At 41.0% G+C, this 26,881-nt stretch overlaps 2 protein-coding genes across 2 annotated transcripts in view; one reads left to right on the top strand and one right to left on the bottom strand.

Moving 5' to 3' along the window:
* The window catches only part of LOC114031431 (solute carrier family 22 member 3-like), a 192,438-nt gene that overhangs the window by 30,902 nt on the left and 134,655 nt on the right, over positions 1-26,881 (bottom strand). The gene's annotated exons all lie outside the window — the stretch shown is intronic.
* LOC114031430 (plasminogen-like) overlaps positions 1-26,881 on the top strand; it is a 71,007-nt gene that overhangs the window by 34,414 nt on the left and 9,712 nt on the right. The window contains exons 8-16 of the mRNA XM_027846501.1: positions 8,364-8,526; positions 9,881-10,017; positions 12,014-12,173; positions 14,800-14,984; positions 18,757-18,905; positions 20,153-20,246; positions 21,889-22,012; positions 24,867-24,941; positions 26,328-26,468. Of these exons, the coding sequence (XP_027702302.1) occupies positions 8,364-8,526; positions 9,881-10,017; positions 12,014-12,173; positions 14,800-14,984; positions 18,757-18,905; positions 20,153-20,246; positions 21,889-22,012; positions 24,867-24,941; positions 26,328-26,468 (1,228 nt within the window). The remainder of the gene's footprint in view (positions 1-8,363; positions 8,527-9,880; positions 10,018-12,013; positions 12,174-14,799; positions 14,985-18,756; positions 18,906-20,152; positions 20,247-21,888; positions 22,013-24,866; positions 24,942-26,327; positions 26,469-26,881) is intronic.

Below are 26,881 nucleotides of genomic sequence, written 5' to 3'. Positions count from 1 at the left end.
TTAGGTTGTCACCAGAATTCCCTGACGTGTAACTTGACCTTCGCTTGAATACTTCTAGCAATGGGCAATGTACTACTTCACAAGTCAGCCTATTCTATTTAAAATTATATAACTATATATTTCAACCTGATAACTATTTCAATTATTATTAGACAGCACTTCCTTATATTGCACTGAAATCCACCTCTTTGTACTTTTGATCTACCGGCCCTAATTCTACCCCAAACAACACAGAATAAATTGAATTTCTCTTCTCAGTGACAATTTTTCAGCTATTCAAAGACAAGTAGCCTGTTTCCCTTAAGTCATCTCTTCTCTGTGTTAAGCAGCTGTGATGAAACTCTGAAAAGTGACTGAGGGCTTTTGTATACTGGAAATAGTCTTCAGGCCACAGTGCAGAACTTGGCAGTGGATATAACTGATGTCATGAGCTTCCAAGTTGAAAGGAGGCCGGTCTGCTATGAAAGCTAAGAAAACCACAAGAAAGCCTATCTCCATAATCCTCTGACTGGCTTTATGCTGGCCAAGATCCTCCCTAGAGAGGATGAAGCTGATAGAAAAGGGCACAACTTACTACTGCTACAGAATTTTAAAAGCAAATGATATATTTGGGGGTTGGGATAAGATTGATTTGAGGGAAATGAAAAACAATGTTGTGACATGGTCCCAAATCTTTCTTAGTCATACATCCCTTTAGTAATTTCATTATAAATAGTCCTGTGCCCTTTTCTATCAGCTCCTAACTAGAGACGATGGAGATGATCTTGACCTACTAACAGGAGAACCAACCTCATCTACGTTTAGGAGTAAAATGCAAGTCTGAGACATGAGATTCAAAGGAAGGAGTTAAATGAGGATAAAGTAAAGAATATCAGTGTTTAGTTGTTTTCAGTCATGTCTGATTCTTTGTGACCCCAACTGGGGTTTTCTTGGAAGAGATACAGGAGTGGTTTGCAATTTCCTTCTCCAGGTGAAGAAACTGAGGCAAACAGAGTAAAGTGACTTGCCCAGGGTCACACAGATAGTGTTGGAGGCCAGATTTGAGCTTGGGAAAATGAATTTTCCTGACTCCAGGGCCATCACTCCATCCACTGTGCCATCTAGTTACCCCATGAAGAATATTGCTAAAGCTCTGTAACTCCACAGTTGTATATCTCTTCACATGTATATGGCTTTGTTTCATTTGATATCTTCCTTTAATTTCTTCACAAATCTTGTCTTGGTTAAGGGAAGGATTTTTTCCAACACCTGCCTCAGATATGTAGGGGAAATATTCAGGGATGAGATTTGTCAGCTGGGCTGGAACTGGTCTCTAACCTGTGAGTGGCCAGAGTTGAACAGAAGGCTAGAGCCAGGAGAGTCAGGAATCAAACAGAAGTTTAATTTATTTCAGAGTGAGAAAATGCTTTCAAGTGGAAGCTCTGCACCCCACCCCCCACCCCCACCCTGAGAAGAAGGGCTTCTGGCAGAGGTAGGGTTTAAATATATGCAAAACCACAAAAGGGCTGGACCACAACACAATCACTCTTAGGTCTTGAGTAAGCATTTCCCATGGTTGGCATTTCTTGGGACAATGTAGGCATTCTTGGGTCCCATAGTAACAGTCTCTAGAATCATTGTATATGGGTAGTTGAGCCTTGTGATTGTTCAGCGGGGTGCAAAACCAGAGTTAGCATGGCAGGAACAGGAGTGCAGTATCTGGTTTGGTTACACATGCACAGGAATTCAGAAATTGTTAGTAGTTCAAGAAATTTTGAGGGATGATTTTAAGCTGCAGCACATTGGCTGCCTCTGGCCTTCAAGGTCCCTGAGACATAGGGGGAGCTGCAATAAATCTAAACAGTTATTTCTTAATACAAAAATCATAAATTCCTCAGTGAACACCTGGTGCTAGTCAAAGTAATGCACTTTGACTTCAGTGAACACCTGGTGCTAGTCAAAGTAATGCACTTTGAGATCATGCAGAGCACAAAGCATTGTTGTTATGCCAAGCTCAGGGCACAGCCTGCTTCTTGGGCCTAAGCTCTGGGAAACAGTGTCTCCAAATATCTTGACAGGTTCAAGGTTGGTGTACTAGGAGATCAAAGACAGAAATCCTTTGGAGTAAAGGTCTTTGGGATTCGTAGCAGGACACTATTCATAGTTTCCCAGTTGGCATTTCTTTTTGACATTTCCATTTTCCTCAACACCTCCTCTTAAGATATGATTTTAAACACTCTCACCATCTCATTGCCCTTCTCCAGATGTGCTTGTCCATGTTCCTTATAATATGTGGTACCTGGTACTAAATTCACTAATCCAGATGAGATTTAACTAGAACATGTGAGACAATTATGAGTGTTCAATTCAGTTCAGTAATTTTTCAGTCGTGTCCAACTTTCCATGACCGCATTTGAGATTTTCTTGGCAAAGATACTGCAATAGTTTGCCATTTCCTTCTCTAGATCATTTTATAGGTGAGGAAACTGAGGCAAACAGGGTTAAGTGACTTGCCCAGGGTCACAGAGCTAGTAAGTTTCTGAGGCTAGATTTGAACTCAGGAAGAGGAGTCTTCCTGACTTCAGGTCCAGCACTCTTTCCACTGTGCCACCTAGCTGCTATGGGATAATTATGTTCTTTGTTCAGGACACTCTACTTCTTTAATTGTGGTCTAAGATCACATTAATTTTCAGGCAGCTAAATCATCTTGTTGAACATTATGCCAAACTTGGAGTTAATCCTCTTGCCACCGTAAATCTTTTTACATTAATTGCCTTTAACCCATATTTCCTTCCACCTATACCTGAGCAGTTGATTCTTTAAAATATTATTTTATTGATATCTTTTGTTTTCATGTCACCTTCATTTCCCAACATAACCCTGCTGCCAGCAAATGATACATCCTTTGAACAAAGAATAAAAAAGAAAAAAAAGTAGCCCGGCAAAGCCAATCAATATACCAACAGTTTCTAATAGTGTTTACAGCACTCCAAACCCACAGTCTCCTAACTCTACCAAGAAACAAGAGAGATACATTTTCCCCAGCTCTTCTCCAGGGCCAAGTTTGGCTATTGCAATTACAGTTAGTCAACAAACATTTAGTAAGTACTTGCTATGTGCCATGTGTTAAGCCCTGGAAGTACAAATAAAGGCAAAAAAAAAAAAATCCCCAACCTCGAGGATTTCATGAATGGGTACAATAGCATGTAAGTAACTAGGTAATCGAAGATATATATGTATATATATATATACATATATATATACATATATATATGTATGTATAATACATGAAAGGGAATCTGAGAGAGGAGGCACTAGTAATTGAGAAAACCAGGGAAGGCTTTATGAAATAGGAGGAAATTGAGCTGAATTTTGAAAAAAAGCCAGAGAAACCAAGAAGCAGAGGTCAGGGGGCACAGCAATTTTGGCCTGCAGGACAGTCAGTACAAAGGCATTAAGATGAGAGATGAAATGCCATGCTCAATGAATATCAAATAGGCCATGGTAGCTGCATCTTGGAGTATGTGGAGGAGAATGACGTGTAAGACTGGAAATGTAGGAAGGTACCAGGTTATGAAGAACTTGAAATGTCTAAGAGAGGACTTAATACCCCAGTTAATGGAAATACAGCTATCAAAGCTTTAAAATTGCACTAGGACTTTTGGGACACCCTGTATGATTCTGGAGGTACCAGGGACCCACTGAAACTCACTGAGCAAAAGGCAGTGACAGGGTCAGACCTACATTTTAGAAGAGTCGCCTTGGCAGGTGAGTGGAAGATGGACTGGAAGAGGTGGGAGGAGAAACTTGAGACTGGGAGACCAGTTAGGCAACAGTTGTGACAATGACGAGGGCCTGAATTGGGGCAGCGACTAAGTGGAGAGAAGGGAAAGTATACAAGAGATGTTGTGAAGGTATTCAACTTTTTTTTTCTTTCCATTCCATTTTCCATTGTTGTAGTTATTGTATATATTATTTTTCTGGCTCTGTTTACTTCATTCACTGCATCATTCATGTTTCTCTGACATTCTCTTGAGAAACACATGTTTCTCAACATATTATCAACATATTCATCATTTCCATGGCACAGTAATAATTCTATTACATTTATGCGCCACAATTTATTTAGCCCTTTCCCCAACTGATGAGAATGTGCTTTGCTTCCAGGTCTTTGCTACCACAAAACATGGGAGCAGTTGATTATTTGACCTGGATTTCACAGGATTATACAGGATTTCACATTTATTCCTATTAAATACTGCCATCTTAGGTTTGGCCCATTGTTCCAGTGACTCTCTTGGGATATTTTTGGATCTATCTTCATATCATTTGTTAATTTAATAAATATACCCTTCAGGTCTTCATTATAGTCTTAAAATGATGTGACTACCATTTAGTCACATTACTCTATCTTGTCTAGAAGGATGTTATAAGAGCTTTTATTAAATGTCTTTCTGAAATCCAGATGCATTATTGCCTTTCTCTGATATTTTGTTGTTGTTATGTCATTTTTCAGTTGTATCCAACTCTTCATGACCCTATTTGGTGTTTTCTTGGCAAAGGTACTAGAGTGGTTTGCCATTTTCTTCTCCTGCTCATTTTACAGATGAGGAAACTGAGGGTTAAATGACTTGCTCCAGGGTCACACAGCTAGTAAGTGTCTGAGGTTAGATTTGAACTCATAAAGATGAGTCTTTCTGGTTCTAAGCCCGGGGCTCTATCCACTGAGCCACCTAGCTGTCCCTTTTTTCTGATATACCAGGCTAGTAACATCCCAGTGTCTACTTCTTCCTTTTCAAAGCACACACAAAGTGTTTAATAGTTGATTCTAGAATTTCACTAGGGATTAACATGGGTCTAGTTTAGAACCTACCACACCTTTTTTGAACATTGCAGAGATATATTCTCTTCCTGCGTCATCTGCCACCTCTCCTCTTCTCCAAAGGGATTCCAGAATTGTGATCACATCTACCAATTAATTCATTCCTGTATCCTCTGATGTAGTTCTTTTGGATCAGGTGTACTCTCTTTTTATCCTCCCATCAATTTATTTCTCTCTTAACCATATTTGCTTTACTCTTTCTAGCTTGAAAATCATTCTCCTTGACAGAGAAGATGAAAGCAGCATAGGAGGTGATTCATTTGGCTTTATTTCTGGTGTCTGTTAACATTTCATTAACAACCCCAAAGTAGTGGGCATATACCCTTCTTGTTCTGCTTTTTTGTTTTGAAAATACAAAAGGAAACAAAACAAAACAAAAAAACCCAACCCTATTTGTTCACTTTGGAATTTCTTTTTTAATTTAAATTTCCCCCTTAATGCACTCTCCCATCCAGCCAAACTGGCTATACTTCACACAATATACTCCGTCTCCTTTCTCCATGCCTTTGAACAGACTGGTGTCAGTGCCTGGAGACTATTCCCTTTTAGAATACCTAATAGTTACCTTCAAAGTTTAGTTTAATTGCCATTTTTTACATGAAGTTTTCCCTGATTCTCCAGCTGTGGATGCCTCCCCCTTACCTTGATTTTATTATGTATAAATTTTATGTATCTCTATATATGTGCATGCTGTCTCTCACTTGATAGAATAAAAGTACTTAGGGGTAGAGATTGTTTCATTTCTGTCTTTATATCCCCAGCACTTGAACACAGTATTTAGCATATAGTAGGTGCTTTGTTTGGGGGTAGCTAGGTGGTGCAGTGGATAGAGTGCCTATCAATTCTCTGGACACTTTGAGAACTGTTTTCCTAAAGCATGGGGTATATATTTGACCCTGTCCAATGTTTGCCTTCTTAATAATTCAGAATTCTAAAATGTCACAGTCACTTTCTCCTAAGGTTTCCATTTTTCCCATTTAAAAAATCATAGCATATCCAACATTAGTGAAACTTTAGGGAATTTGCCAAAACCTTTCATTTCACAAATGAAGAAACAAAGGCTCAGAAAGGCTTAAGTGACTTGTCCAAGGTCACCCTGCTAAGTTACTGAGCTGGACTTTGACCCTCAGTTTCCTGATTCACAATATAGTTCAATTTCCATTTCACCACTACTTCTTTGTCAGAATTAAGGCCAAAGTGGCTTCTATTACCTTATAAGAGATTATCAGTAACAAAAGTCAAAACTTTATTAGATACTCTGCTTTTAGCAAAGTGAAATTGTATTGCTGAAGTTCCCTGTCACTGCTGTACTGCACCTTTGTACCAATTGTTTTGCTTCTGTACTAGTGTGATGTCTGGACAAACATCATCCGTATCCTCCCACCTTCCTGTCCAGCTTATTGGACATTCTCTCCCTCCTTTTCCCTCCCCTTGTTTCCCTCTTTCCTCTCCCTTCTTCTCTCTCTCTCCCTTTCCCTTCTCTCTTGCTCTCTCCTTTTCTTTATCTTTCCCCCTTTCTCCCTCCCTCTTTCCGTCTTTCTCTCCTTCTCCTCTTTCCCTTCTTCTCTTTTTGTCCCCCTTTCTCACTTTCTTTCTTCTCACGCCTTCTCTCACTTCCTCTGTCCTCCTCTCTTCCTCACCCCCCTCTCTCTCCTCCTCTCTCTCCCTTCCTGTGTCCCCACCCTCTCTCCTTCTTCCTGTCTCTTCTCTCTCTCTCTCTTCATTCAAAGGCTCTCCATCCTGCTTAAGCTCTTCAGAGTTCATTAATTTCTATATAAAGTTATACTTTCCTGGCATATAATGTAACTATCACTTCTAGCACATCTATTTGTTTTTAACCAGGTATAGTAAATTGAAAAGAATATTAGATTTGAAGTCAGAAATGCTAATTGCAGTTTACACAAGCTTTGATCTTTGAAAAATGAAGGGCCTGGACTAAATGAGGTCCATGATCCCTTCCATCTCTAAACCTATGTTCCTATTCCAGCTGTGAATAGAGTTAATATGGCATTATAAATAATTAGCATTTATTTGACACTAGAAGGTTTGCAAAACATTTTATAAATATTATCTCACTTAATCCTCACAATGATCCTGGGAGGTAGATGCTATTATTATCTCCATTTTATAAATGAGGAAACTGAGGCAGCAAATACCTATTCTCTTCCTAAGGAAACTGAGGCAAACAGTAGTTAAGTGATTTAAGGGTCACACAGATCCTGGGAAGCGTCTGAGACATGATTTGAACACAGGTCTTCCTGACTTCAGCTCCTGAATTCTCTCCTCTGTGCCACCTAGCTAATGTGATCTCGTAAAAGTCATTTAGCCTCTTTGAAATTTAGTTTTCTCAGTTGTAAAATGGGGAGAAAACAACATGGGCAACTATCTATCTCGTATGATCCATCTCACAAAGGTCAAATGAGGTCATCTATGCCAAATATTTTGTCAGCCTTAACTTACTCTATAGATCTCAGCTATTACTAGTACTTTTCTACCATTGGGAATACCAATGAAATTGTCTTTACTTCCTTGGGTTAAAATTTTAGCAATAGTTTTTTTTTTTTTTTAACCACCCATACTATGTGCGTTGATATCTATGAATTACTGGAAACCTCAGGCCAATCTGTCAACAAGCACTTGAGTATCTACTATGTGCCAGGCATTATGCTCCATGTAAGCTCCTTGAGGGCAGGAACTGTATTTTGCCTCTTTTTGTAACCTGGGTGCTTAGCACAGTACCTGGCACATGGTAGGCTCTTGATAAAAGTTTACTGATTGCTTAATTGCTTGGGAATACAAAGACAAAAATTAAATAACCCCACCCTGAAGGAGCTTATATTCTATTCAGAGACACAAACATACATAGGATCATAAATTTAGAGTTGGATAGGACCTCAGAAGTCATCTAGCTCAACCTCCCCATTTTACAGATGAGAAAACTGAGGCCCCAAGGAGATTGAGCAACTGGCACAGGGTTACACAGCCACCATGTTTCTCAGGCAAACTTTCTATGACCTCTGTTACATTTATGCTGCAATAATAGAAGGATAGTGTCTACAGCAAGGGAAATTGAAGTCTTGATTATCTTTATGCAGAGAATAGGTGAAACAGTGGATCGAGCTCTGGGCCTGGAGTCGGGAAGACCTGAGTTCAAATCCAGCCTCTGACACTTACTAGCTGTGTGATCCATGGGCAAGTCCCTTAACCCTGTTTTTTGCCTCAGTGTTCCCAGACCAAAACAGGCACGTATAAGGGGGTGGAGAGCAGCCAGAAAAGACTCCTCTTCAACTGTCTCAGATCAAAAACAGGTGAGGGAAATGCAAGCCTCATCAAGCTTATAACCTTGTGAAAAATGGAAAAACAACATCTAAATGCCAAGTCTCATGGGAAGTAGAGTCAAAAGGGGAACATAGGCCAGTTTTTTCTCCTCTAATGTTCATCTGTGTTTTCAAAAAATGCAATATATATGTGTATATATATATATTTTTTTTTCCTCCTTAAGCTACACCCCCACCACCTTCTGGTCCAATGCTTCAGTGCTTAAAGGGACAAGGGGAAAACTACAGAGGCAACATTGCGGTCACTACATCCGGGCTTACTTGTCAACGCTGGAACAGCCAGACACCTCATAAGCATAACCGGACCCCAGAAAACTTTCCCTGCAAGTAAGTCCCCAGTTGATGGCTGCTGAATATAATACAGAAGAATTCAATTCCATTCATACATGTTCTTTAAGATCACAGGTCATAGATTTTGAGTAAGAAGGAAACTCAGAGGTCTTCTTCTCCAACCCTCTCTTTCCACAGATGAAACTGAGTTCTAGAAAGTTGAAGGATTTGACTAATGTCATAGAGGTAGCATGTGGCAGAGTTGGGATTGGAACCTAGAGCTTCTTGATCCCAAATCTAGTACTTGGTCCTTGGGGTCGAAGACTTTAGGCATCAGAAAATAATGGAGACTGGCTGAGGCTTGTGTAAGGAAGGGGGAAGGCTATACGAACTTGTGTGGGAGACAGACCTTCCTTTCCATCTCTATCTCCACCTCCATACTCACCAGACCCTTCTGCCATTAATTCTGTGATAGTGGTGACTGATTCTTTAACATAAATAATAACCCCCAAAAGACTTATGTTAAGTAACCCTCCCAAAGTCCAGATACACATCTTCACACCCGAAAGGAGCTGCAATTGTATGTGAGCCCACTGCACTTAAACTATACCTCTGGCATTTGTTCAACCCGGTGTGTCTGAAATTTCACTCCTTTGCTCAAGAAGCTTCAGTGGCTCCCTATTGACTCGTAGGGTAAAACACAAAGTCTTCTGTTTGGCATTTCAAGCCTTTCACTATCTCCAACTTACCTTTCTTTTCCCTTTTTTTTTTTTTGGATGAGGCAATCAGGGTTAAGTGACTTGCCCAGGGTCACACAACTAGTAAATGTGAAGAGTCCTAGGCTAGATTTGAACTCAGGTCCTCCTGACTCCAGGCCTGGTTCTCTATTCACTACACCACCTAGCAGCCCTTCCAACTTACTTCTTTCAAAACTGATTACAAATTATTTCCCACTCACCTCTACCTGCTGTTGCCTGTACAGGACAGTTTCTCTCCCACCTCCATGCTTTTGCATAGATTGTCCCTTATGCCTGGAATGCCTTCTCTCTTTATTTCAGCCTCTGGGAATCTCCAGCTCCCTTCAAGGTTCAGTCAGCTCAAGCATCCCCATTGGAAGATCTCTTTTATGATTCCTTCTGTTAGTGCTCTAAACCTTTGCCTTGCTACACACATATTCCTTCCTCCAGCAGAGCATTAGCACGGGAGGTCAGAGCCTATATTACTTTCACCCATACATTTCTAGTGCCTAGCACACAGGAGGCATCTAGTAAATGATTTCTGAGTTGAGCTGTGTCATGGTGGGCACATACCTTTGGTGTCATGTATAAATCAGTCTGTTCATTACAATGGCAAAATATTTCCTGTCTGTTGCTGATGCCAATTCAATTAACTTTCAACAAATTCTTTTCAGAGGTTTGGATGAAAACTACTGCCGTAATCCTGATGGGGAGACACAACCCTGGTGCTATACCACCAGCAGTGAAACTAGGTGGGAAAACTGTACCATACCTTCCTGTGGCTCTTCCCATCCAAGGACAGAAACAGTGGGTAAGGGAGGTTTTTGTGAATGATGTGAGTGATGTGGCCAAAAGGGGTCATGTGACTCCCCTTCCTCCAACACCCTCCTACTTTACAGGTCTTTGTTCTTATTCTAATTCCAGTTATCAGGGAATAGATTATTTGGCTAAGAATTGTATTTGCAGAGCTGGGGGGGAACCCCATCAGCTGCACAGAAAATCCCATTTATTCCTTCAGTATGACAGAGATGTGTACAGGACAGTGGAAAGAGCATGGTACTTAGAGTCAGGAGACCTGGGTTTAAATCTTATCTCTGGTCCTTACAAGCTGTAGGATCATAGGCAAATCACTTAAACTCCTTGAGTGTGTCTCTTAATTTGTAAAATGGGAACAATAATATTGATGCTATCTACCTCACAGGGTTGTTGTGAAAGAAGCAAATGCTTTCTCTCCTTCCAAACTCCTGTCCTCACATTAGGGGACTTGAACATACATATTGGCACTCCCTCAAATACCATAACTTCCCAGTTCCTTGACTTCCTCATTTCCCATGACCTACTCCTCCACCCCACTTCATGTACACGCAGAGCTAATCATACCCTTCATATTGTGATCACCCACAAGATCATGAACTCTGAAATTCAATTATCTGATCATAATCTTTTGTCATTCCTTTTTTTCTGATTAACCCTGTTCTTTATTCTCACTGTGGTCTCCAAACTTTTAGTTCTTTTCTAGGCCATCACTGCTGCATTGGCTACACCCTCTTCCCTTCCCTATCCTCACCCTCATGAACCAGCTCAACTCTCCATACCCTCTATTCTCTAGTCCTTTGCCCACTTAGCCTATTACTGACCATGCCTTGTGAGCTCCAGCCTTAGATTGCTCCCATGCATTACCTTTGCCTCTTTTCTCATGTTGCTGAACACAGCTAGAGAAAGTCATAAAACTATGCTGATTTGGTCCACTAAAAATTTAGTTTACATAATCTCAAATGGGCCATCACTGTGGAAGTAGTGATAGTGAGGCCCAAAGGGAGGCCAAGCAGTGTATGAGTAGAATTACAGACCACTGGAGTTGAGGAGGTTGAAGAATTTCAGCCAAGGTGTCAGGAAGGAAGGTCATTCACATGGCTATCTCAGTCCCAGGGGGTGACGGCAGGGGACAGGATGGAAAGGATGACCGTGAGCCAGGTGCTAATGCTGTTGAAGAAGGTGGTCCAGTGTTTAGGAGTTTGGTAGATAAAAGGAATGTGGATGGTGGGGAGAGAAGGTGAAGTATCTGGGAGAGGTTGAGTGATGAAAATGAAAAGACTGTTGGCAAATGGCAGTTGAGAGAAAGGAGGAGACCTACCCCTCTTCCCTGCCCTTGGAATCAAGGAGAAATGGTCTTCTTTTAAGAGCATTGATAAGAATGTAGCATCCACTGACAGATGTCAAATTTCAGTTGCTTTGAAGAGGCAAAGGGAGTGCTTTAGTTAGAGTGGAAGGATGTAGGAGTGTTTGTTTACAATAGAACAGGTTTTTTTCCCTCAAAGGGCATTGTGGAAGAAGCTAATCAATGGTAGAATGAGGTAGTAAAGGGAAGAATAGGCCTAGGGAAGGTAGGTTAGGGTTGAATTGGATGGGGGTGAGGATACAGGAGAAGGTCAGGTTGCGCCAAGATAACAGTGATCACTAGCACGAGAGGAAAAAGTCTTGGCTAAACTTTGCTTCCTCTCGTAGTGCCTCGAACATTATTCCAAACACAGCAGGTGCTTATTAAATGCTTGTTGAGTTGTGGATGGAATTAAATTGAAGCAGGTGGTTGGGAGTTAGGTCAAAGCCAAAAGTTAGAAGGGGGAGGGCACAGTCTCAAGTGGGCAACACTGGGAAATGGTAAGAGTTTGTTGAATTAATCATGCCCAAGGATCCCAGTTAGCCTATTGGTTATTCCTATTACCACCTGAGTCACCAGCACTTCTCATGCATCAGATGTCTAAGAAACAACCAGTATTTTTGTCTAATTTCTTTTAATTCTACTGCAGCACCCCCTGTGCAAAGCCCTGTAATCCAAGAATGCTATGAAGGCAATGGACAAAGTTACCGTGGGACATCATCCACCACAATCTCAGGGAAGAAGTGCCAGGCCTGGTTTTCAATGGTGCCCCACCGACATGAGAAGACCCCGGATAATTTCCCAAATGCGTATGTCCACATTATTCACCAGCCAAGAATTTGGCCCAATATATCTGTTAGGGAAGCCCATAAGGGAAATAGGAAACTTAGATGCCCATCAGAAAAACGTCATATTAGCAGGCTCTCCACTAGTGAATTATGCCCTTAGTGAATTCCAGAATGTTCCTCATTCTGAGTGCAGGAGAGACAGGAGCTTTAAAAAGCTTGGTATGACCAGTTTTGGGGTGGAGTGGAAGTCAAATTTTAATGAAAGACTCAGAGGGGCACTCAGCATAGATCTTTGGGAGGATTCCAAGCCAATGGCTGTTAAAGACTTTAGAACAACCTCAATGTATATAGTGATGGTATCATCTAATAAAAAATGGAATCTTCATACCATGTAGCTTGGCTGCCCCAACAAAAGAGTTAACATGGTGAGAGGTGTCAAAGCCACCGGTGATCCTAAGTCCTAACACCTGTGAATGTGGGTATACAAACATGTTTTACATGTTTTAGTAAGTGCATTGACAAGATAGAATGCATCGAAGAAGAGTGATTGCCATGGTAACAGGATCATCTAGTGTGTCATATAGGAACTGGAAGAAGGAACTAGGAATGTTTAGCTTAGAGAAGACAAAGCTTTGGGGACACTAGGATAACTGAATCCAAGTATATGAAGGGCCCTTATACAAACCAGTTTTAATTGGCACGAAAAGGTAGAATTAGATGTTATGGGTAAAGGTTGCTAAGGGGAAGGTTTCAGCTTGATATAAGTATATCCCCAAGTGTGTGTGTGTGTGTGTGTGTGTGTGTGAGAAGTGGGTGGGGAGTATAATGAGATGCCTTAGGAGGTAGTGGATTCTGTTTCACTGTAAACCTTCAAATACAGAATGGATGACTACTTGTCCTGCCATACTAAGATTGTGAATTTGTATTATACACATTGTCATGTTCTGGGCCCTGGGCAGTGAGTACCAATTTGTGGAGATGGGACAATGAATCAGAACTGGGAGAGCCAAGACAGGCAGGCAGGCAGGCAGGCAGGTGCAAAGGAAAAAAACAGAAGCAGGAGTGCAAGATGAGGCAGTGGGTCAAAGCTAGGCCAATAGAGAGGAGAAATAGAATTGATGCACCAGGGACACGAGGACCTTGAAAATGATGTGAGGTCTGCCTCAGAGAGGAGGCCTTTGAAAGGGCTCCTGCTGTAGCAGGATCCAATAGCTTACTCCCTAAGTGTGTAAGGAGGCTAACACCTGCAGGTCAAAGGCTATTCTGTTGTAGCAATTCATCATGGCTATCAGATCCCTTCTCCCTCCCCACCCACCACACACACACACACACACACACACACACACACACATACACACACACACACACAAACATACTCACTCACTCACTCCAGAAGCCACCCACAGTAGAAGAGTATAAAAGCGTAGGTTGTTACCAAAGGCTAGCTTTTGTTGACATGTTGTATCTGCTGCAACTGTAGGTGATTACTCCACAGCACAATTTTTCTTAATAAGTGGCAGACTATGAGTCAGAGCTTACAAGTCAAGTCATGTTTCAGAGATGCACGATTCGTCACCCTGGTGACTCCCTCCCCTCATACAGGTTACAATGCCTTTATACCTTGGTGGATCGGTTACTGGGGGTTGATCGGAGCAAAACAACAATAATAACCACAACAATAACAGTAATAATTATAGCATTTACAAAGCTTTAAGATTTGCAAAGCACTTTACATATATCACTCATTTAATCCTTGCTACAACCCTGGGAGGCAGGTGTTAATTATTATCCCTGTTTTACATATCAGGAAACTGAGGCTGAGAAAGTTTAGATGACTTGCCCAGGGTCACACAGCTAAGTATCAGGCAAGATTTGAATTAGGGCTTTTTGACTCCAAGTCTAACAGGTTACCTGATGTATCACCTAGCTGGTCCATCTCTTTGTAGCCTACCTGGTAATGAGCCTCTGAACTTATTTAGGATGCCAGACAAAGAGTCTGTCACCAAGTCTGGACATGAAACTTTTCTAGGTTGGTAGGATGTGACAGAACTTGCAGTCTTCTGGCAAAGCCCTCAGGAACCCAGGGTCACTTCAACGCCCTAAATGAAGCTAATATGACTTGAATTACAGGCCATGAGTCATAGATCATATGAGTCACATCATGTTTTATTAAAACGACCTCAGTAAAGAATGCTATGAGGGTCCATAGATCTATGGTTTTTGTAAAGATGTCTGTAAACACCCTCTGTCTTATGAATATACAACTTAAAAATGTGCCTCTCGCATAGATATGGCTGGGCCCCTTGGGAGAAGGCTGGCTTTGGAATTTTGGAAAATCAGAAATGTTATCATAAGCCTCTATGACCAAGTCAAATTTAAATTCATTTATTAAACACCTACTACTACCACGCCTTTATACAAGTATACAAAGATACTTAAGACATAAGAGATAGGAAGACAAAAAAGAAATAGTCTCGCCCTCATGTACTTTCTGCTGGGTCATAGTGCTGTCTTTGTATCTTTGATATAAAGAATTCATAATTTATAAATAAACACCCTTCTAGGAAAATTCTAACTGATATGTATTCCTATGTGACTTTAAATATTCTCTCATCATTAATAACAAAAACTGTCTTTGTTCTTACAGTGATTTGAAACGGAACTACTGCAGAAATCCAGATGGGGATAAAAGTCCTTGGTGTTATACCATGGATCCCAGGGTCAGGTGGGAATTCTGTAACCTGGAGAAATGTTCGGCAACAGGATGGAATCTCCCAAATGGCCAAACTACAAGCGATCCTCGTGTAGATACAACTTCCCCCTCAGACTCAGGTAACTAAGCATCTTTTAGAGGCCTGTAGGCTTTGACACAGGGAAGAGGAAAGACAGAGAAGTCTTTATGGGTAGAGAAGCCAAGAATGGGGAGATTTACAAATTTTGACTATTAATATGTATCAGAGATGGAAAACGGGGTAGGACTTTGGCACTTAATATGGGAGGGGAAAAAGGTTAAGAGTTTTAATGGTGGTAAGCTAGAACATATTTTTCTAGGTTCTGCTTTCATTATATATCCATTCTCTTCTCCAACCCCAAATCAAATGGCCATACAGCAACAAGGGTGATAGGTTATACACTATCTGCCAGGGGCAAAGAACAGATACTATCAGAAGGAAATTAGAAATGATACCTATTTAATCTCAGAACAGGAACCAAAAACCAATTTTGTATACACATGTATTTATGAATACATAAATTTATATACACACACATATGTTTAAGTGCTACAGTGGATAAAGTACTGACTTTGGAGAAAGGGGACCTGAATTTTGAATTGCAGCTATTACTTTTAATTTTGGCACCTGTAAAGTAAAAGGGCTGGACTGGATTTAGTAATAATAATAATAATAGCTAACATTTATATAGCACTTACTTGGCACTGTGCTAAATACTTTATAATTATCATCTCATTTGATCCTCACAACAACTCTGGAAGGTGGGTGCTGTTACTATCCCAATTTTACAGATGAGGGAACTGAGGCAAACAGGGTTAAGTGACTTGCCCAAGGTCACATGCCTAGTAAGTGTATGAGGCTGGATTTCAACTCAGGATTCCCTACTCCAGGCCCAGGGCTCTGTCCACTGTGCCACCAAGCTGCCCCTTTCAGAGGCTCTCTCAAGTTCCTTCCAGGTCTAAATCTATGATCTCCAAAGTACTTTCCAACTCAAAAATAGCATGATCCTATGGTTTTGTGAGAGGTAGTAGGGTCCATTGAAAAGAGTACTGGAATTGGAACCACAAACTATGTTTAATTTCTGTCTCTACCATTTGGTAGTCTAATGACTCAACCATCACTCAACTTCTGACTTGCCCTGTTTTGTAAACTCTGAAGCAATATAAGTGGGGATTGTTATTGTTGTTATTGTATTCTCTGGAATCATACACAGAAGCCACCCTTTTTGAGTCCTACTCAAATTGGTGCCCTGTGATGATTGGGAAGGGGGTAGTAGAAATTGAGGAAAGTAATTAGAATCTTAAGAACCATTCAAAACCACCAAAACAAGGCCAGCTAGGTGGCACAGTGGATAGAGCACCAGCCCTGAAGTCAGAAGGACCTGAGTTCAAATCTGGCCTCAGATCTGATACTTAGTAGCTGTGTGATCCTAGACAAGTCACTTAACCCCAATTGCCTAAAAAAAAAAACCCAAACAAAAAAAACCCCACACAAAAAAACCCACCAAAACAGTTGGTTGATTGAATATTGCTGGATTCAAATATCAACGCACCTTGAAAGAGCCCTTATTAGCAATGTAAACATGAAATCACTTGTCCTTGAAATGAGCACAATAAACAAAACATTGAACCACACACTAAGAGGCATTTGTGAAAATTTCAGGATTTGATAAGTTCTTGTAACTGACCCCAGAGAAAGATAGAATTCAATTCCATTCAAAATTTATTAGATCTGAATTAGTGCTGGAGAAAGGGTTTGTTGCAGCTACTCACAGAATCATAGAATTTAAGAGTTGGAAAGGACCTCCATCGAAGGCCACGGAGTCCAACCCATCCAGGAAGGAATCTCCACCACCACCCAAGCGGTCATCCAGCCTTTGCTTGAAGAGCTCCAAAGTGGCAATTCTCCAAGGCGAAAAGTTGCAGAACTTCTGCTGACCTACCAGAGCAATCATGGTGTCACCTTCCACACACATACTCCCACATATTGCCTCTTAAAGATCACAACAAGCCTCCCTTGTTGTTGTTCAGTCATGTCTGACTCTTGATGACCCCATAGACCACAGCACGCAAGGCCCTTCTATCCTCCACTATCTCTCAAAGTCTGTCCAAGTTCATAACCCTCACTTGGATAATGAAATTATTACTATCCTTCTTCAGCATAGGGGAAAACCAAGTCTCAGAGAAAGGAAGTGAGTGACTCCCCCAGAGTCATATAGCTATGTGACAGAGTAGGTAGACCATACCATGTCTTCTAACTCGGCACCCAATGTTTTCTGCACTTCATCACTACCTTGACAAAAAAAGAGCAGAGGAAGGGGAGCCTAGACCTAGATTCTAATTGCCTATACTCCTCATTTCAGGCACTAGCCTGTTAGAAAAAATTTTTATTCATTTTGATTATTCTAATCAAATTAGATGATTCTAATCTAATCATTTCCACTTAGAGAACCAAAGATGGACAGAAAGAGACACCCCCATGACTGAAAATTTATCACTCCCCCACCATATTCTGGCTACAATTTATGATATTCTCAAAACAGTAGAATAATATTCCACAACTAGATAAAACATAGTTATAGGAGTCAAGAAAAGTTAGGTTAATAGTTTGCTTCCTCAAACAGAACAGTCAAAACTTTCAGCAGGACCTTGGAGAATCATTTTCCTAAAGTCATTTAATCCCTCTTTGACCATCCCCATCAAGGATTCTGCTTTCCAGCTGGCCAAAGGGGGAACTCAAGAGATGCTTTCATTAGTGGAAGTAATTAAAAAGATTTCTTTCCAGGACTCCTTGCCCTCATCCAATCACTGCCAATGTTACTTCAAGGTGGGGTCTTTTCCTGGGCTGATCTAGAAAAAGGGGAGCATGACATTGATTTGGAATTGATAGTCAAGGACTAAAAAGATTTCTCTTTCATATAAACCCAAACGCTTCAGATTAGGATAAATATAGTCCTAAAGGAAGGAGGGAAGGGTAGTTTTAATTGACTTCCTCAGGATATTGGCACTGACACGGTATGACCACGATAATTCAGGTTCTTATCACCTCTTGCCTGGACTACTGCAATAGTCAACTATTTAGTATCCCTGCCTCAAGTCTCTCGACTTCAATCTATCCTCCACTCAGCTGCCAAAATGATTTTCCCAACATGTAGCTTTCTCTTGAAGTAGTTCTCTCCAATGATTTAAAAATTTATTCAAGAATTCTCTTCCGATCAAACAAGTGTATGTCACTTACTAGCTACGTGACCCTGGGCAAGTCACTTAACTCTGTTTGCCTCAATTCCTCATCTGCATGGCGAATTACTCCAATATCTGCCAAGAAAACCCAATGTGGGGATCACAAAGAGTCAGGCATAACTGAAACAACTCAGCAAAAGTAGATCACACCATAGTCCTCTGGCTTGAAATTTTTTTTTTTTTTTGGTGAGGCAATTGGGGTTAAATGACTTGCCCAGAGTCACACCGCTAGTGAGTGTTCTGTGTCTGAGGTTGGATTTGAACTCAGGTCCTCCTGACTCCAGGGCCAGTGCTCTATCCAACTGTGCCACCTAGCTGCTCTTTCTAGCTTGAAATCAAGCCCCAGAGTTCTTTCCACCATGTCACACCATCTCACTGGGATTATTCTGTGAAATTCTGTAAACTGTTATTCTATCTCCAATTTCTAGGCCAATAAGCTCTTTCAACAACTGGTCAGAATAACAAATATGAATCAATATTGCTTGTTCAGAATTTGTAGAGGATCTGAATATTCAGCCTGTCATCTGACACAAACCAATCCCTAGGGTGGGGGGGGGAGGAAGAGGGGGGTGTGTGCTTTTCAATCACTGCTGGAAAGTATATTACAATACATTCTTTTCCTTTTTTATGCAGACTGTATCTTTGGGAGTGGGAAAGACTACCGGGGCAAAAGATCAACCACTGTCACCGGCACCTTGTGCCAGGCCTGGGCTGCACAGGAACCTCACTCACATAGTATTTTTACTCCAGAGGCATATCCAAGGGCAAACTTGGAAAAAAATGTAAACAGCACCAAATTCATTTGTTTAACTTTTATTCCCACAGAATTTCTTTTCTCTCTGCCATCTCCGTTCCTCAAAAGAAAAAGAAAACCCAGCTTAACTTCTATAATCACGGGGGTTGTTAGGTTAAGGCTGGTCCTGTTATTTGGGAACTGAAGAAGGCAGCTAGAGGCAGTTCAAATACATGGGCATACAAAATATTACCAGGGATTGTATTCCCTGGGGAATGGAAGATTTGTTGTTTCTTCTGACACCTACCTCGAAGAGTTCTACATATTTTTAAAATCATAAGTGTACAACTGGAAGGAACTCTCAAAAGTATTTAATCCAACTCTCTCATTTTGCACATGAGGAAACAATTCTAGAGGACTCATGAAACATGATACTCACCTCCTGACTGGTGATGAATTCAAAGAACAAAATGAGATCTACATTTCTTTGAACATGGCCAATATGGGAATTTGTTTTACTTAACTACAGCTATTATTACATGGGTTTTCTTTTCTTTCCTTTTCAATGGGGACAGGTAGGTTGGGAGGGAGAGAAGGTATATTTTTGTTAATTAAAAAATAAAATTTAATAAAAATAAAATAAAATAGAGATGAGGAACATGAGGCCTAGAGGGATAAAAACCCAAGGTCACATTGATGGCAGGCCCAGGACTCAAACTTACATCCTCTGATGTTAGCTCTAGAGTTCTTTACCATGCACCATATAATGTTTGTCTTTGAGGTCTATTTTAACCTGTTAAAATGGGCGTTTCGAGGTGAGTTCCCCAAGTACCTTGCCTTATTACCGATGTGTTTTTGCCATAGTCTCACACCTTCCTTAAAGGATAGCTTTTCTGGGGGATGACAAGAGGGTGGGTGGGGGAAGGGGGGCTTCCAAGATGTTATTTAGTAGCATAAACCTTTGGAAGTGTCACTTTGCTTCCTTAGGACTCCATTTCCTCATTTGGGAAATGAGAAGGCTGTACCAGAAGATCTTGCATGTTCTCCCTTCCCAGTTCTAAATCCTGTGACCTATGAGTCCACAGGAAAACAGCCCTCACCTGGAGCAATATTACCGAAGTGAACCCAAGGCAATGCCAAGTCACTAGGACTTTACTCAGATTCCCCTTCTCACAAGTCTGTGGCCTCCTTGCTGCCCAATAACTGAGCATTCCTAAGAAGTGGACAAAGTGTTAACTCCTCGATACCCTCACTCACAACATTAGAGTATTACAAGTCTCTCTTTTTTCCTTCCAGTACTGCCGTAATCCTGATGGTGACCCCAATGGTCCTTGGTGCTACACAATAAATCCTAAAAAGCTCTTTGACTACTGTGACATCCCTCAGTGTGGTAATTCACTTTCCTCCCTTTTCTCTTATTTCTTTTTTTTGGGGGGGGAGGGTATGAGGCAATTGGTATTAAGTGACTTGCCCAAAGTCACACAGCTTGTTAGTGTTATTGTGTCTGAGGCCGGATTTGAACTCAGGTCCTCCTGACTTCAGGGCAGGTGCTCTATCCACTGGTAGTAGGCTACACAGCACCCTGGATTTTCAAAGGAATTGTCTTCTAGCCAAAATGGCTGCCTGAACTGGTGGTAGCTGCCTACCTAGCTGCCCCTTCTCTTATTTTTTAAAACCTTCAACAGAAATAAGAATAGCTTCTTAGTCACATTTTCAAGTTTCTGCATAAGATAGTTGAATCTTGTCAAATGTCGGTCACAGAGTGGCCTTTTATTCTCCACAGGAGGGTTTACCTAACCTACTGCAGGCCTTCCTCTAGGCATTTTAACATTGGATGGAGGCCAATGGAGCATATGAGCTCTCACAACATCAACAGCTCACTTCTTTTGCCAATCATAATAATATCCCGATAATATTATTTCTATCACTTCTATGCAATTCTTCATCGGAATAGATTGTCATTTAGGTACTGCAGAATGGTCTGCAATATTCTGTGTTAGTCTATTCATGTTGACCATGTACCTCTCTGCCCTTTGAGTGACCTATGACTTCTATTCTTTAGAATTCAAAGTATTTCATGACAAGCAACCATCATGGAAAAATATTTATATTTAAGAGATGAGCTTTTGATTAATTTGGTAGAACTTTGGGGTCATTTAAAGCACTGCACAATTTCCCCCAATTACAACCCAGTCCCCTATGCTCCTTCTATTCAATTTTATTTTTATTTATACTTTTCTCCTTTTCCTGAATTAGGCCTTTGTGCCAGAGCCAAGAAAGGCCACTTGCACTCTTGGCTAATGTAATCAGCCCTGCTGGACTCATCTTGGGTCTCCTGGGTCATGAGATCACCTCCACCTCTTGGGGTTAGGTACTGCCTCCTCTATTTCTGAGCTTCACAGCACTGGATCTTTAGGGTCCTCTTTGGGGTCTCAGGAAAAAATGTTAAGGACCTCAGACCCCCTGATCCTAGGCTGTTCCAGTCTGAGTGCTGTCCCTATCATGTCTTAGTCAGTTGCTCCCTAGGGTTTTCTTGGGGGAGCCCTCTTTTTTGGCTGCATCTGGATGTTGAGCCTCATAGGCTAAAGATATTTTAGTCCTTCTGGGAAGTTGTTCCACTTTGGTAATGGCTTTGCTGGCAGATTCCCTTTCCTATTGCCTTTGGGCTTCTGGCTGACTTTTTCTTCAGTTCTGGGGTAGAAAAAGTCATTTACTGTAGGTTTTTCATTGGATTTATCCATCATTATTGGGTTTAATAAAAAATAAGTAATTGGGAGTTGGGCAATCCACCACCAGTTCAGGCAGCCATTTTGGCTAGAAGTCAATTCCTTTGGAAATCCAGGGTGCTGTGTTGCCTACTACCAATTTGGAAGGTTTCTAATGGGTCTTTCCCAAAGATGTTTGTGCCTACATAGTTTGTGGTACTTAGCTGACATTTTCTGTTTTGACCCTTACTAATTAATCATTCTTGAATTGAATGATAGAACTGACAAGTTAAGCCCTTTCAAAAGCCATCTTTTTCCTTCCTCAAGTCTCACCAATTTCATTTGACTGTGGAAAACCCAGAGTAGAGCCACTGAAATGCCCAGGAAGAATTGTGGGTGGGTGTTATGCTCAACCCCACTCTTGGCCCTGGCAGATCAGTCTCAGAACAAGGTAAGATGCTTTACTTAACAGTAAACCATTCTATACATTCCTTCCAAGCAAGACTTTTATTCAAGTACTTATATTTAAGTATATACTGACATTTCAGAAGAAAGTAATTTAATTATCTATAGGAAGGTAAAATGGAAGATCAAACTAACCAAAACATTCTCCTTACTTGCTGCCCTACCCCCCCAAAAAAAAATCCATACAAAGGGATGAAAGAGTGCTATTAGCCAATCTCCTTTGGAATGGAAGCTCCTCCTAGTGGACAGAGCTTGAATATACCGTATTCTCTCAAGGAATTCAGGATCCAAAATCTATTCAGGCTTAGCAATAAACAAACAAATAAAACCCTCAAAACAGTTACTGATGATCCAGTTTTGTTTCCACAGCACAGTTATTTCTGAATATGCCTCCCTCCCATCCCACCCTCAGATTTAGTCTTCCCTTTTCACTAAAAATAAAGTTAACAAAAACAGTGATCTATTTGACACCTTGTACAACATCCTTCCCTTAGGTCCCAGTCTCTCCTGAGACAAATATCCAGTCAATCAGTAATAAAAATAAAGCTGGAGGAATGTTGATAATTTCTCTATACTATTTTAACATCTTATGATAGTGATAAGAGGGAGGGAAATAAGCATTTATATCACAATTATTATCTCATTTAATCCTCACAACACTTTGAGGTAGGTGCTGTTATTAACCCCATTTTATAGTTGAGGAGGGGCAGCTAGGAGGCAACTAGGATAGAACTCTGGGCATGGAGTCAGGAAGACTCATCTTTGTGAGTTCAAATCTGGCCTTAGAGACTTACTAACTGCGTGACCCTGAGCAAGTCATTTAACCCTGTTTGCCTTCGTTTCCTCATTTGTAAAATGAGCTGGAGAAAAAACCGGCAAATCACTCTAGTATCTTTGCCAAGAAAACCTCAAATGGGTTCACAAAGAGTAGGACACAACTCAAAAACAACTGAACAACAGCATAGCTGAAGAAAGTAAGGCAAACACTTGCCCGGGGTCATACAGCTAGAAAGTATATGAGGTTAGATTTGAACTCTGGTCTTCCTGACTCCAGGCCCAGCACTCTATCCACTGCCCAACTAGCTTCCCTGATACAGACTGAATCTGTATTTCATTGGAAAAGAAAAATACACTAGACAATGAAATTTTCTCTACCAATCCAAGTAGGTACCTTCTCCAATCTATAGTCTTAGAGAGTTGCCTGGGCTTATCTAGGGTCACATAGCCAGTATGTGTCAGAGGTTAAGACTTGGATCCAAGTTTTCCTGGCTCTGAGGCCAGCCCTCTGTCTGCTATGCCATGCTGCCTTTCAGATCTTTGGACCTATTAAATATTTCATTTTCACAGCATGTCCTGCCATCCAAATAGTTGATGTTCTAGGGAATGTCTCCAAGAAATAAGACTTCTAGGTTGAAACTGGCAGAATTCCCTAAAAGACTGTCCCTTGGGGTCACTATGAAATGATCTTGATGGATCTTAGCAAAAGGTCTCAGAAATAAAATCTTTGTCATAAGCCCGTGGCTAGTTATCTCCATTAGAGCAGAAAGCACCACGAATTCAAGCAATCTCTGTTTTAGGGGCCCTTAGGTACTCTATGTTCCATGGTGAGTGACCAAGGACATAATAACTACCTGCCAACTGACAAATCCTGGGGGCAGGGTTGGGGCTGGAGCTGATCCGGCTAGAGCATAAATCAAGAAAGTGCTGGGAGATGTTAAACTCCCTGAAAACTCACTATTAACGCATTATTAACATTTTCTTCATTGCTTTAAGTCTAGACAATCAACAAAACAATAAATTGAGACCTGATTTGTAGGATTTGTTGATTTCTGAAGTGTAACATGCACTTACACTGAAAACGTTTAACTGTTGGCTCATCTGAGCCTGTGGAAGTTGGCTCCAGCACACTCCTGGTAGAGAAGATCATTAGCAATCTACCCAGATGTGATAACTCCTAGCTAACCAATGAAAAGCCAGTGTGGAAAGTGGGCTAGATTTAGAGTCAGATACCTCACAGGTTCAGATCATACTTGATGCTTACTACCTATGTGACATTTACCCTTTCTGGGTCTCAGTTCCTCATCTGCAAAATGGGGGGGAGGTTGGACTAAATGACCTCTAAGGTCTCTTCCAGCTCTAAATTTAACATAAACTCTCAATAAGGAATTCATGAAACTCTTTGGAGAAATCTCATGATGTAAGGAAAAGAGTATACTGGTGCGCTTACTGTCTCAGGGAGGGGAGGCAAGGATAGAATTTGGAACTCAAAATTTAAAAAAAAAAGAATGTTAAAATTGTTTTTACATGTAATTTGGAGAAAAATAAAATATTATTTTTTTTAAAAGATACTAAAAAAAGCCCACCCAGAAAATTTCCAATGCCAGAAAACTGATATGAAGCACATAGCCCATTGATATTGGGTGTTAGAATAGAAAGAACACTGAATGAGAAGTGAGGAGTCCTGTGTTCTAGTCTCTAACTGAGCCCTTAGGTCATTCTGAATCCAAGGCTCCTCATATCCTATCTAAAATGAGGGGATTGGACGCCATAATTTTTGAGAGCCAATCAGTGGGTCAACAAGCATTTATTAAACGCTTACCTTGTGCCAATTTTTAAGAGTCAGCCAGTGGTCAACAAGCATTTATTAAGCACTTACCATGTACCAGGCACAGTGTCTACAGCCTGTGCTCTAGACCCATCTAGCTTTGAATTTCTGAGGTTCTTTTTTATCTAGGAAGGATAATATGATCTGTTAATATGGTCAGCCATAGCTGCCTTCCAACAGGTTAGTAGGAAATGAACAATCAGTTCTTCAACTAAAACCTGCCTCTCTGTTCTAGGTTTGGCAACCACTTTTGTGGAGGTACCCTCATAGCTCCCCAGTGGGTGCTGACAGCTGCTCATTGCCTGGAACGGTAAGCTGGCTGCTAGTAGTAATAACTGCTAGGTAGTCCTGAGAACTATTACCTTTAATGCAGAGAGAAAGTTCAGGCAAGCTTGTGAGTCTAAAGGAGTGGCAAGATCAAAACATTTAGCCATTCACAGGCCTGACTGCTATGGTCCATGGGGTCAGGAAGAGTCAGACGTGACTGAAGGACTGAACAACTACAACAAATGGCATGTATGTCCCCAATCTCCCCAAGATAATCAGCACATATTCCTGTCATCCCCTTGCTATTCCATTCTCCCTTCAGATAGCGGCAACATCAGAGACATGGGTTTGTGTATCCCATCTGACTCCTGACATTTCTTGACCGACAAGGAAGGGCAGGAATAATGATGCCAAACCCACAACTTCCTTTCCTGTTAGTCAGATATCTGTAATGCATTTATCCAATCATTTATTAGATGTTCATTAAGCTCCTAGTAAATGCAAGGCAGAAAAGCAGATAAGAAACTTTCTAGATCTCAAGCAATTTTATAATTTAATTGGGGTGGGGGGAGGGATGGGGTGGAGATAATACATAAAAAAAACATGATAAAAGGGAGTGAAATAAGTGCAAAAGAGAGATCCCAGAAAAGCATGATGAGACATTTGAGATCAAGCAACAAGCATTTATTTTAAATGACTACTATGTGCTAAGCACTGTGCTACAAATAAAAAAAAAATGAAATGGTCCTTGCTTGCAAATAACCTGCATTGTATCATATGGCTATATACCTTTGATGTGGGAGTAGAGTGGAGGACAGAGAAGTGGTTAGGTAAGGCTTCAAGGAAGAGACAGCATCCAAGTTGGAACTTGAAGAGAAACACTTCACCATTTGGTGATGGTACCAGGGGGAAGGTCTCTTCAAGGCATGGAAGGATTTCAGTGAATAGAGGCAGAGAGAGAGAGACAGAGAGAGAGAGAGAGACAGAGAGAGAGAGAGAGAGAGAGAGAGACAGAGAGAGAGAGACAGAGAAGGAGAGGAGGGGAAGAGGGGAGGGGAAAAGGCAAGGGGAGAGAAGAGAAAAGGAGAGGAGAGGAGAGAGAATGACAAAATGGGATGTAGAGTAGCCCAGCGGATTTGGAAAGTAGAGGGCTTGAAGGAGGTCTTGCCTATTAGCATAAGGATTCTATGCTTTATTCAGTGGGTACTGGGGAGCCATGGAAGAGTCTTTGAGTAGAGGAAGGTGACATGGTCCTGGTGGTACAACAGGAAGGCCCTGCCTACTAGGGCAATAGGGTGAACTTGGCCTTTTGAATAAAGACAGAATCCGAAGGAGAATGCTAAAGGTTTATTTGGGAAGATCATTTCTGCCCCCAGGGTGGTTCTTCAGAAACAACATACCCTGCCTTTAATTGTCTTTTCCATTCCAGCTTCAACATGCCTGCCTCATATAAAGTTGTCTTGGGGCTACACAAGGAAGTCCCTCCAGAACCATACGCTGAAGTAATAGGAGTTGCTCAGATGTTCAAGGAACCCCTTGGAGCAGACATAGCTTTGCTGAAACTGAGCAGGTATTAATTGATTCACCCATGGCAATATAATAGGTCTGTTTCATCCTAGATGTTATCAACCAAAAATAGCAGCAGCATCAAGGTAAGTGGGAGATCCACCATGGTAGGTGCTCCAGGGCAGCCAACTGGGACCAGTACAAGAGAGCCAGTTGTTGAATTTCAGTGTGAGCATTTATGCCTCAGAAATCAGTGCAACTCAATATTTGATTTATTGTTTTATTCACTGCCTGGACTTAAGAACATGTTGATCAAAATTAAACTTAAAAATGTGTGTGTTATTTCGGTAGATCCATACAACAACCTTGTGAAGTATTATTTTGACCATATAACAGATGAGGAAACTATGGACAAGGAGGATTAAGAGACTTTGCCTAAGTCAACAGCAAGGTTTCTATTACTATAGCTGGAATCAG

Source organism: Vombatus ursinus, unplaced genomic scaffold (assembly GCF_900497805.2).
Source record: "Vombatus ursinus unplaced genomic scaffold, bare-nosed wombat genome assembly UNPS02015175.1, whole genome shotgun sequence".
Classification (NCBI taxonomy): domain Eukaryota; kingdom Metazoa; phylum Chordata; class Mammalia; order Diprotodontia; family Vombatidae; genus Vombatus; species Vombatus ursinus.
The sequence above is the reverse complement of the archived record's forward strand: the minus strand, read 5'-3'. Positions and strand labels throughout refer to the sequence as shown.